The sequence below is a fragment of the Halyomorpha halys genome, unplaced genomic scaffold (assembly GCF_000696795.3).
Source record: "Halyomorpha halys isolate HHAL.00 unplaced genomic scaffold, Hhal_1.1 Scaffold397.1, whole genome shotgun sequence".
In the NCBI taxonomy this organism is placed as follows: domain Eukaryota; kingdom Metazoa; phylum Arthropoda; class Insecta; order Hemiptera; family Pentatomidae; genus Halyomorpha; species Halyomorpha halys.
Window position 1 is genome coordinate 44,867 of NW_027115275.1, and position 13,250 is coordinate 58,116.

Here is a 13,250-nt window from a genome sequence, read left to right on the forward strand (position 1 = left end):
TTAATCAAATATATACTTATACTTATAACCATTGTTATTTATACTTATTAAAATATTTTGATTTTGACAAATTTATTTATTTATATATTTCTTTGTGCGAGTAAACCCAGGTACATACATACAAAAATTACAAATTATTCACATTATGATTAATTCATTTGAATTCTAATTATCTATTTAGATAAAATTATTTAGATTATTATAAATTCAAATTCATAAATAAGTATGATTTAAATTACAATCATACATTGAAATTTAAAGCGTGTAATTGGAATATAAAGAATAATATAATATAATATAATATATAATCAGAAAAACTAATTCAATAATATAAATACAAAAACTGGTATAATGAAGTTTGTTTTTTAGTCAAGGTAAACTGAAGTGAGACAAATCAATATCATTTGGTAATGACTTGACATTGTGCATTATTTTTGGTATACTGGAAAACCTAATATAATTTTCATTTGTGACAAGTTATAACTAAAGTCAAATATTTGTGGTTTAATGAGGAGGTACATGAATGTCAAAACATTGGACAGATTAACAGATATTATATCACAATTTATTCTTCAGGTTTAAAGTTAACTAAGACCATCAATTTCAAGTAAAGAGTCATTTGATGTTAACCTGTTGCCCAAAACCAAAGAAGATATAAGAAATACATTTGTTCACTTTCCAATGTATCAATATTAGTTTTCTGATACAGATTCCAAACAACAGACCAATATTCTAAAACTGTACAAAGCATGGACAGAGATAGGTCTTCGATTCACAAGAATTTTTCATAGTTATATAAGATTGTACATTCAAGGATTTTTAGAACAACTAAATGATTCAATAAAACACATTAATTACATGTTTATTTGTGAATCTTTTTTTGTTTATTTATTTTTCATTGTCACAGTTATTCTGAGTCAATCATCTTATCATAGTCAATATTTTGTTTGGGATGTGTGCAAATGCCTGAAATGTATAAATTCTAAAACCCTGAAATATTATTCTAACCAGGTTGAAGTAAACATTATCCTTTATGTTCTATGACATTCAAATGAAAATCATAGTTTTATCTTTGATGAAATTTCAAATTTCGCTACTTTCAAATATAAAAATTATCTGACAAGTTGAACTTCCAAATATTAAAAAAAAATAAATTAAATTGGGAATATTGAAATACATTATTTGTTGTATAATAATATCATAATTAAGTATTTTGAAGTAGATTTAAGTAAGTAAAAATAGTTTAGAATTTGTGTCATAATCTCAGTTTGGTAATTATTTACAATTTGTGAATTCCTTTGAAAGTGAGTTATCATATTCATTGTGAACTTTTTTATGTTTTTTTTTAGTAAGATTAATTTTTTGTATTAAATATTAATCAAAAATATTAAGAAAAAAACCTCTGGAACCACATTTTTGTACAATACAACTATATAATAATGAAAAATTATCAAAGTTTTATTCCATACCTGAATTGTAGTGATATTCTATGCCTCTTGTAAAATACAATTAAAAAATATTATCAGTTCCCATGTACAGAGTAGAGAAAAAGGGAATTAAACAATAGAATGTGAATATTGTGAAAAAAAAAAGTTTGATTAATATCAATAGTGTGAACAAAATATTATTATTTTGACGATAAAAGAAAATGTGTATGCTTTATATGTAAAACATAATCATTTATTTGATAAGTCTAAATTAATAATTATTTACAATGCAAGGATCTTGGCAGGCCGACTCAAACAATTTATCAAAATCCACTTCTGAAAAATATAGGCTTGTCTTGATCCAGGCTGTTTCCAGAATTGAATCACTAGAAACAAAATCCAGCAGTGTCATAATGCACTGCATTTTCATCTGCCACTGAGCAAATTTCCTCATCTGCTCCCTTCACACTAAGTCTTTGTTTAAAAGAGTGCCTCAAAAATTGATAGATTAGAATTTTTTCACAAAAATTGTTGGAAATATTTACTATGGGATGAGAGACAGTGACAGTTAGTACACATAATTAAATAAAGGATTAGTAAAGTAAACAATGATATATGCATTCATTACATCCTAGTTGAATAAGGACTAAAATAGAGACTTTAATGTCTAGGATAAATTAATGCACAAAGACTTTTGTAATAACTTAGTATATATTACCTGTATTATAATTTGCATGGGCTTGAGTTTGCTGTTTTTTTTTTCCAATTTTAGCCACTTTTTCAATATTGCTTGATTTATCTATTTTTTTAAACAAAGACTCCACTTCCCTTAACATTTATTATATGTTTCAAAGGTAAGTCCGTAGCTAATTCTGTGTCTTAAGTGTTGGGTCTCTAGGGAAGGATAACATAAAAAACTGTTGATCAAGAAAGGAAAAATGTTAATCTCTGTCACTTGAAGAAGAGTTTGTAGTATCTCTATTCCGATAGAATTACTTCAATCATACTATGGAAATTAACTGTTTTTCCCCTATGTTATAACTGTTCCCATACTATTCTTAGAAGTTATTACAAACAAAAAATAAATTAAATAGAACTTATTTTCCTTAGGTGAAGCAAAAGTAATGGCACGGATGACAACCAATAATGCAGGCCAAAGCCGAGTAACTTAAAGGCGTTTCAAGACATACTAATGTATGGTTTACAAGAATTTACCCATAGTTTGAATGGGGCATAGGTAATTAATTACCACAGATGGAATGCCGTCTATATTGGGATAAGACATTTCAGTAACTGAATCTATTAGTGCAGGCAGCATCAGGATAGCACGATCAAGTTTTAATAAGTGATCATGCGTGATTAATAGTGATCACATCAGAATTGTAAAACCATAAATAAGGATGATGAAAAAAATTAATAAATGTTAATACAAAAAATATTAAAATAAAAATACTTCATAATTGTGAAATAAAAGAACTTTACTTATTTTTATTTATCATTTATTAAATATTCTAAAATAATTTACATCTGTATCCTGTTTCATAATATTCAATAATGGCTAGTAGTATTAATTAAAAAATACAAGTACTAACATTTCTTGTTTTTATTATTATTATTGTTTCATAATGGATACAACTTTCAGTGCTATAGGAATTAAAAGGTAAAATATCATTACGTAGCAATGTACAAGTCAATGAAATTGCATCAAGTACAAACTAAAAAATTAATATAATATATATAAATAATTTACCGTATAATTTCAAATAATGAGGAAGATGGTCAGGGTTGACCGTAACCCAGACCATCTTCTTCTTTATTTAGAAACTAATAATATTAGTTTGAACTTCATTATGAAATAAGGCTCTGTTTACATCATACTAATTGATTTACAGATTGTTAGACGTATACATTAATAAAAATTTAAAGCAAAATGAATTTTTGAAAAACACTGGAATACAAAAATCAATTAGGCTTATCATTAAATTGAATTGAATTAGATATATTATATTTCTATATTTTATATATTTAAAACATACAAATTTTTTGTTAACAATATTGGCAATTGCACAATAATGATGTATAGGTATGACACCACTAAATATTATTTAATTAAGATTATTAACTTAGCAATAATCTTTAAACAGGTTAAACGTATAAACTAAGGCTTATTAAAATTTTAGACTTTTATCTATACTCATTTATTTTTATAAATGCATCTATTCCAAAATGATCATTGGAATACAAATAGGCTTCTCTTTCATTTTTTACAATTTGAGAACTTTTAAACACAAAAAATAACATTACAAAGTTGTATTAAACTTATTACACTGTTCTTGAGTTCTTTACAAAATATGATACAACTTTAACTTTTTTAAAACTTAAATCAATTTTCTCATCTTGCATTTTTAAGAGCCTCACAGTCAAATAATAGAATGTAGAATGTGCTCCTCTTACAGAGGTACCATGAAGGTACAATCCCTTTAAAAGGTTTTATTTTATTTTTGTTTTTTCTTTTTAACAAAAATAAACTAAATTTTTGGTGCTGTGTACATAGTGTCAGAACAATGGTTATGAGATTATTTATCAGAGCTGCTGATGAGGAGCCATGACCTTATAGATAAAGGATTCATTGGAGTTGGTCTTCAATTTCCTGAGCTATGATGTAGGAGTAGAGAGGAGGGGTTTCTACAGCTTTGTTTAACTTGAAGATCTAACAATTTTAGCTGTTATTAATTATATGAAAAATATATAATCAGGGAAAATATCACAATCATAAAAATTTTGAATCCGGGTTTCCAATGGACATATATACCATTGATCATAAGAATACATGGGTGTAAAATGGTACACATAATGATATAAAATATAAAATAATTTAATAATTGACGAAAGCAGAAAACCAATGATTTCATGTTTCTATGGTTGTTATAACATTTTTATTGTTATCACAATATCCATAGAAACACGAAAATCCATTATCTGATAATAAGCACACAGTACTGAATTTTATATTTTTAGAACATCAAAAAATAATCCCAAAAGAAATTCTAATTAAAATTTCTTTGATTAAAACTGTTTATGATTACTAATAAAAATACAATACAGCTATAAAAATATCATACAGCTTCTGAAATAATATTTCTTTTTCATATAAAAAAAGTTATAACTACAAATTGAGAAATACATACTGGCTTACTTTAAAAAAAAAAAAAACGGTAAATTATGTTTAAAACATAAGATGGTAACATATACTAAAATAAAGTAATACTAACAACAAATAATCTAATTATTACATTTGTATATAACTATAATATCCTTTATTGTTTAATCTCAAATCATGGCATAATTATCTATATATATAAACACTGATTCTATCATTAATAACTAAAAAGCTGTGCTGACTTTAGATGTTTGGTAGAAAAATAAAATATGTAAATATTGATTCTAAAGAGACTAGAATTTTATTTTTATAGTGAGGAAAATTGTTTTAATTCAAAATTGACAGATTGTAATTTAAAAAATGAATTAAATTTGCATAACATCTTTATGATTGTAAATTAATAAAATCGCTAACTTCTAAATGAGAACACAACCTCTTAGAGATATAAGCATTTATTTAGTTTATATAATCTATTCTATAATATAAATATTACATGTTCTAATATATAATATATTATATATTATATACATATATAGGTCCTGGCGAATAAGTATTTAAGTCAAAAATTCTAACATTTTGAACTAATTGAAAATTAAGCTTAAAACGCCACATTTTTGCAGAGTTTTTTATATACCTATTCTTTTCTGATAGCCATTTATACAAAACGTTAATGGAAATTCACAAGTCATTGAAGGTCATGGCTCATTCATCTTTCAAGTCAATTTGAAATGTACTTATTCACTAAGTGCACTATGTCTTCACATTTACATGCATACATAAATAAAGATGTATGAAGAGAAGTACAAATATTTTAACATAAATAATCTTTTTTAAAGTAATACACCATTAAAAAAACATATATCATATTACTCAGGTACTTTTCACAACAGAGTGAGTGCTTTATTGGTAAAATGTTTTCTTGAATAACATCCCTTACATAAAATACATTATAAAAAAAAGTAACAGTTTAGCCTGGAGAGTTCTTTGTATTAATGAAAACTCCTACATAAAAGAAAATTTTGATACATTTGTTCATATTCTCCTTTGCTATTGTTCAAGATATATTTTTAAAATACAAATATTTTGAAAATTTTCATTCAAACATTGAAAGAATCGCATCTAGAGTATCTCATTATTTTAGTACTCTAATCATTAAAAAAAAAATCATTAAAACCCTTTGATGAATTTAATTTTAAATATTTCTAATCCTGGAATTTGATTAAAAGAGAATTTACATCCCCTTTTTATTCAAATTTGAATTAAAATGTACACGTTTACACACAACTAAGTTATTATTCAGTTTCATGTAAAACATTGTTTACACATTGATAACTTTGATAAATGAACAAATGCTCACAACTAGATGAAAGTACTTTTAAAACAACAGTTTTGTTAAAAAATAGATTATTTTGAACCTGAAAATGTACTTTTACATTTATCAGATCATATAGGTTTTATTATATTGTTAACCAGTCATTTGAAATCAACTGGAATTATGTTTTACAAAGCATTGTTTTTTTTTAAACAAACGTTGTCTGATGCTTAATATGCGAATATCTATGTAAGACAGTGATGTCTCTCCCTGTTTCCCTTTCATTAACTGAAAGAAAATTCATTGCTTACAATGTAATTTAGTCTCGTTTATTAGTTTCAAGTGGAGGCAGTTTATCTAGTTCATCCCTGCTCAGATGCTCAACAATACCAGCACCATAGGCATCTCCAATGACATTAACTGTTGTTCGGAATCGGTCACTGAAAACAAACAAAATAAAATATTACATCATTTTGATATGATAATATTTTCTATTTTAATATGAACTATTAATCTGAAGTAAGAAAACAATATTCACTATTAATTAAATTATTTTACTATTGATAACATGGATTTTACAAATCAAATTTTAGACCAGTAAAGTTTTTTTTTTCTTATGTCGAAGTCGGTCATTCGACCATTCAATGTCTTGCTGCCCAATTATATTAGATTATTTTAAATGCTCATTGGCAAATGTTTTTTTTTCAACATTCTGTCTGAGAAGGACATGTCTCAAGGTGGTCTCCCTCCATTCTCCCTTAATTGCACAGCACACACATGGGATCCTGAGCAAAGCCTATCTTGTGGAGATGACTTTACATGAAACTGTGGCCAGTCATCAGGCGGAAGCAGGTCTCTTCTTGGGAGGTCAGCTGGGATTAGGTTTTGTATTAAACTCTTATATCTTTTCCCTACCACCTTTTCCATGTGTTTTGTTTTCGTTTCCTCCTCAATTATGGTCCTTATCATTCTTTTTATTGAGTCATAAGACCTTGGATGGACTGGTTGTGGTAATTTTACCCCTTGCCTGGCAAGACTATCTGCTTCTTTGTTTCCTGAAATCCCACAATGGCTCAGAATCCACTGTAGGATCACATTAGTGCCTTGAAGTGTCAAGTCGTGGAGGAAGTGTTCACATTCCAACACCATTTGATAGAATTTCTTGTGTGTTAGTAACAGTAAGGATAGCCACTTGAGAATCAGTGAAGATAACAATATTCCAGTCTTGCCTTCTAGACAGTGTTCTTAAGGCGATGAGGATAGCTCCTATTTCACTGTCGAAGTTTGTATCTCCCTTACCTGCTGCAGTACTGAATTTGTAGTCTCTGTAGTGCCCCTCTGGTCCAGCATTTCTAACAGTTGATTCAGTTAATCCATCTGTATAAATGTGAAGCATATCTTGAGAAGGGTACATTAGAGCTATTGTTTCCAGGGCTATTGCTTTTAACTCAGAGCCAGGATGAGTAAAGTACAAGAAGTTACTAGAAACCAAAATATGGTAAATGGTTACAATTCTTTCAAAGGAGGAGTTAATACATTGGGTAAATAATGTGCCATTTATTTTGCGATAAATGAACAAGACAAAATCTTTATGCTAAATTGGACATGATCACAAATATTGCTGTTGTATTACGGATAGTAAGAAAACGAGTTCAAATGAACAAGGTTGTTACAAAGACCCTCGAAAGATTGTTGTTGAAAGAACATAGATCAAGATAAGTCGACAACCCTGAAAGCCTGGATGCGAAATTCAAACCATAATAGGAAAATGGAAGAATGTAGCCTACATAAATTTACTTGATGGTTGTTCAGAAGAAAAAAATATGTTATATTTGTCCAAGGACCAGAGATAGGATTAAAGAAAATACATGGTTTGAAAGAAGTGTAATAAATATTTTTGTTGTGAGCATTCAGTGTGTAAAAATAGTAGTAAGATAAAACTTGCATATTTCTATTATAATCTATATATTTTTTATTTTATCCAACTTTCTGTTTGAGAATTTAAACAACCAGATATTAAGTTCTTTCCTGGGAAAGTGCAGACAAACATTTTAAAGTTAGACTTTGGTAGGCTATTGATCATTTAATTTTGATGATTAAGAATTGAAACTTCATCATTAAATACATCATACTATTCTTCTCAACAAAAACACCTTGAAAATAATTATTTGGTTCATTTTATAACAAAAAATTCGAAAGGCACAACAAAGATACTAATTCGCTCTTGCTCTAAAAAAAATTGGATAATAGAGTAAATAATTTTCATTCTTTTTGTGTTTAGATAGCATATCTGTTAAAGCTAAGAGCACTAAAACTAAAACTGTCCTCTCTAGATTCCAGGCTGACAGTAATATTTTAAATTGGTCCAAATTTCAATGAGTTATGTATTTCTTCCTGTAATGTTAAGGGATAAATAAAGAAAGAAACATTACACATATTAAATGAATAATCGTGATAAAAAAAATAAAGGTTTGGTTACCATTAGATTCTACCTTGCCACTGGTGTTTGTAAATTCCAGCTTACTATTTAAAAGTTAAAACTCCATTTTATTTCCTTAATAACAATTAATATTCCTATGAAATACTTACAGAAGCCAATCGACTGCATATATGAGAGTGACATCATCAGCTTTAAGATTAACTGTTTCCAAAACCATGACCATCGTTACAAGACCAGCTTGGGGTATTGCTGCTGCTCCGATACTTGCCAATGTTGCAGCAATGCTAAAATAATTAAGAATAATTTATGACAAAAATTGTTTAAACAGTCAACAATTTCATTAATTTAGAGTTTAAAAAAAAACAGGAAACTAAGACACTACTTAAAAAATGGTAAAGATCAATTAGGCTGAATGATTTAACTCGATTAATATAGCTTTAAAAATAAATACTGTTGATAGTTTTTTTTTCTGATAAAATTTGATAAAAATAGTCTTTCCAGTAAAGAATATAGCAGCACTGCTGTTATCTGTTGGTCTATATTATAACTAAAGATATAAGAGTTGCAAGAATTGCTTAGGGCTGGCATTGCGCAAACTAGCATCTAAGAGGTGAACAATGTTCATCAGACGAATATTGTTTATTGATATATGTTTCTTCTTCTTAATTCTTGTAAATACTTTACTTTTACAAATTTAATAACCCTGTAATATTCTTAAATTTGTTATTTGAATCAATAAAGCTTACAATAGACTCTCATGTTCTACTAAAAGCTAATTTTTTATATGTAGTTTATCTAGTGGCATTTTTAAGTCCAGAAATATCATTAGAGCAATCATTTCAAGAGACTACAATCTTCATATCAAAGTCTCACAAATTCAACTCTTAAGAAGACAGTGAATAAAATATACATAATTGGATTAGAATATTCCAACTTTAGAGCTAACACTCCTTGACTGTCTTGTCAGAATCTTCAGTGAACAACTGTAGAACTGGCTACCCTCTCAACTATAAGCAAATACCTTACTGAGATTATTATCCATTCCTGCAAGGACCTAAAGCAAATACCTGCACGACTTGCTGTTCCCTACTGGACTGTAAGCAAATACCTTAGAGAGAGGAATTTCCGTCCTGCAAAGTATTTAGGGCATATACATGTAAACTCCAATACATGTTAAAACCAATCTTCTGGTCAATTCACCTTCTATCCAGCATATCTCACCTCATTGAGCATGCATTGTCAAGGCCTTCTGAAGTAGAGTACCTCAACTCTTAAATTGATGCCAGAATTGATTGTATGCAATGGAAACAATATTGAAAAATATGGATAAAAGAGGTATTGTTTGTTCATTTATGATGTTCTGTATTTTTATCTTATCAGATAGTGTGTATATGACTTTAAGATGGGTTCCAGCCTTTTGGCCAGATACTATCCAGTACCACTGGCATTTAATAATAGCATACTAAAATATTTCAGGTAAATTACCTGACTGCAAAGAGCTGGCCAATAGAGAGAGACATCTGTCGAATTTGAGAGATAAATATCACAGCAACTGCTTCGTAAAGTGCTGTACCATCCATATTTACAGTTGCACCAATCGGCATTACAAACCTGCTGATCCTTACATCAACTTTGTTCTTTTCTTCCAAGCACTGCATTGAGACTGACAGAGATGCTGAGCTGAAGAAGAAAAAAATCATGACATTTATAATATAAGACGATGATTGGAAAGAGTTAAGAAGAATATAAGAAAACTTGTAAATTGGAATGATCAAAACTTTGCTAGGGACTTAAATATAAAGATTAAAGTAAAAAAAGGATTCATTTCAAAATTTATTAAAAATCAAATAATGGTAAGTGTATTTTTATAATATTATATCATGTATATGAGTAGTACCATTACCTTGAGCCTGTAGCAAATGCTGTTATAGCAGCTTGTCCCATATTAGCAATGAATTTTAGTGGCAACTTTTTACAGCAGATGAAGTAAAACATTGGAAGAACAAACAGCCCATGGATAGTCAACCCGAGAAGTACGGTGAGGAAGTACAGTCCAAGCTGTCCAACCATGGCTGCAAAAGATTCAGCCTCTAAAATTTTGGAAACTACAAGGAAAAATACACCCATTGGAGACAACCTGAAACAAATAAAATGAGAATGAGTATTCTATAGCATAATTGTCTAGATGACATAATAAATATTTCTTATCTATAATTAATTGAGTAAGAATCACTAACCATAATACCCATCTGGTGATAAGCATGCTCACTTCTGCAAGTGCTTCATAAAAATCCAAAAGTGGTTTTCCCATTTTTCCCATCCTACCTATGGCAATACCTTGAATAATAGCAAAGATCACCAATCCTAGTACATTCGAGCCTTCGTCATAGGTGCCACTAATATTCCAGTCATCTAAAGGAACTGAAAATTCAAATAATGCATTACAATATCTGTTCCTTTAAAAAAAAAAAATGTCATTTTAAAGAGTATCATTGTTTATAATTAATATTAGCTAAACATACAACTATAAATTCTTTCTACAAAGATTTTAAAATGGAATTTATTACCATTCATAGGTACAAGCTCCAATTGGTACATCCTTCAGAGGTAATGAAAAATTAATTATTATATCTATTGTTCGTAATAAAAGAGTTTTTCATTGTATACTTAATAAAACTGAATTTTCTTTGAGCTGAACTTCATTATTTTGCACCTTAATGCAAAAACTTTAGTATCACTTATTGATAACGAATTAGTATTACTCTCTTAAATAAAGAAATTTATTCTTTTCTGTTTAAAAATTTATATCTTACTTTATCATTTTTCCATAATGTATTACATCCTATGTTCCTTCATCTGTTAGTCTAAGGTTCTAAAGTCCATCACTATATTTGTACAATAATTCTAAAAGGACATGTCCCAGAACAAATCAAGAATTTACTATTATCATTGTTCACTTTGGTGAATATTATTTCACACTTTTCCTGCCCTTCCAAGGAATATTCGCCTACCGAGACCCAGTAAGTCTAGGATTAGGCTCTATTTATGAAATATTTAAAAATTTGCTAACAATATTTAAAAATTTGCCCAGAGTATTCTTCAGCATTGGAAAAAATGTAGAAATTATCAATTATCAATGGTAAAACTTTGGTTTTTTATCAAGTTTGTAAAATAGCTTTAATTTTTCTCCCAGGTCCTAATATTTTCAGCAACTACCTTATGAAGACAGTCCTCAGCAGGCACCTTTATTTCAATAATATTAGAATTCTTTTCTTTCTTCAAAATTAGCGAAATATCTGGTTTGTACTGTGGATTCATATGATCTATTATAATAGCCTAATCTCAATACAATTTAACGTGCCATCTATCTATCACTGATTACGGACTGTACTTATAATTAGGACAGATACCTTCTAACCTCTTAAATTTCTTGGTCAATTCTTAGTGCACAATTTTTGCCATATTGTTGTGTATCAGTAAATATTCTTTGTCTGCAGGCAATTGGTAGCCAGATTTAATATGATTAATTGATTCTGTAGCTGTTCCATGCAGTCGGCGTAACTCTGTAATGGTTTCTCAACATACACAGTGCCTATAGATATTACTCAGTCCTGAATTGCCAAATAAATCCCTCTGTTTCAGAAAATAATGTATTTTTTCACATGTTTAACACTTTTCCCTTAAAAAATGTTTCGAGGATAATTTTAAAACATATTTTGAATTTATCCTTGAATTGCTTTTCCACATTCTTCTTAAATTCCAAAAGCTAATGTATCCCTTCATATTTTTCATGAAACTTTGTAGGCTGCTAATTACTGAATTGTTGGAGCTATTATAATTATTATTATTGTTAAATTACTATAAATTTGTTAGATGGTCTAAGTATACCTGAAGCATTCACAACTCCATCAATTACTGGTGGTGTCAAAACTGTTCTATACTGTAACAGAAAAAAAAACATATTACTAAGCAAAAATAATTAGAAACTGTTTAATCATTATTAAAAATATATATGTTAGTACAGTGGACCCACGCTCCAATGTGGATTAAAGGGAATGTCTTATGTTAAAAGGGCATCCAAACTACCCTTGCATGACTTATTATTTGCAGGGTCATCAAAAAATAAATAATTGAGAGAATCGTAATCTTTTTAATAAAAGAAGCATTGTCATAAAAAAACAAAGTTAATGTAGCTGAGAATCATAACATCTTTAGAAAAGTTTCTCTATAGTCAGGGTCATATTTTAATTTAGTATAGCCAAGGGAGGGTGGTTCTGTAAAAATGGACAGCCAGAAATGTATCTGTTTTATTATTACACTTAAGGTCATCACTAAACTTACTAGTCAGACCATAAATGAAGTAGTGAGGGGCTTTATAATCTTACAAAATATTTTCATTAATGTTCTTAAAAGTTCAGGTTGCCTCTGTATTATTGATAAATATACAAAAATACATCGATAATCAGTGTACTACAAAAATATCAAACTTAACTTACCTGAGCAATACAGCTTTGAATCAGATTTGGTGGGAACATATTCCTGTAAAAAATTAAATATTATTTAATCACAAAAGTGATAGAAGCATTTTTATTCAAATTTAATTATAATCAATTGTGAAAAAACTTCCACCCAGTTATCAACTCCAAAATTCAATTATTTTTACCAATAAGCAATTGCAATGGACCCTGGATGACTAAGGATTCACAGATATTAAAATATCTTAACTTAAATATTATAGATATTAATTACAAGATTATTAAAAAATAAATGAAAATGCTCGGTAAATTATTAAGCAAATCTTAAAACAAAATGGTTAATTTGTGGCCAACATCTTCCATAACTCAAATGGTGTCTGACAAAGAATTTTAGTGTTTCGTCAACTTCCTCTATTTAATCAAACAGAAGTTATTT

The 13,250-nt window shown here is 28.5% G+C and overlaps 1 protein-coding gene across 2 annotated transcripts in view; it reads right to left on the minus strand.

Moving 5' to 3' along the window:
* Positions 1-4,286: 4,286 nt before the first annotated feature.
* LOC106682229 (excitatory amino acid transporter 3) overlaps positions 4,287-13,250 on the minus strand; it is a 70,256-nt gene continuing 61,292 nt past the window's right edge. For both annotated transcript variants that reach the window (XM_014422966.2, XM_067052364.1), the window contains exons 4-10: positions 12,836-12,878; positions 12,228-12,279; positions 10,577-10,760; positions 10,243-10,476; positions 9,825-10,019; positions 8,489-8,623; positions 4,287-6,339 (exon numbers count right to left, since the gene is read on the minus strand). In XM_014422966.2, coding sequence (XP_014278452.1) covers positions 6,219-6,339; positions 8,489-8,623; positions 9,825-10,019; positions 10,243-10,476; positions 10,577-10,760; positions 12,228-12,279; positions 12,836-12,878 — 964 coding nt within the window. In that variant the 3' untranslated portion in view covers positions 4,287-6,218. The remainder of the gene's footprint in view (positions 6,340-8,488; positions 8,624-9,824; positions 10,020-10,242; positions 10,477-10,576; positions 10,761-12,227; positions 12,280-12,835; positions 12,879-13,250) is intronic.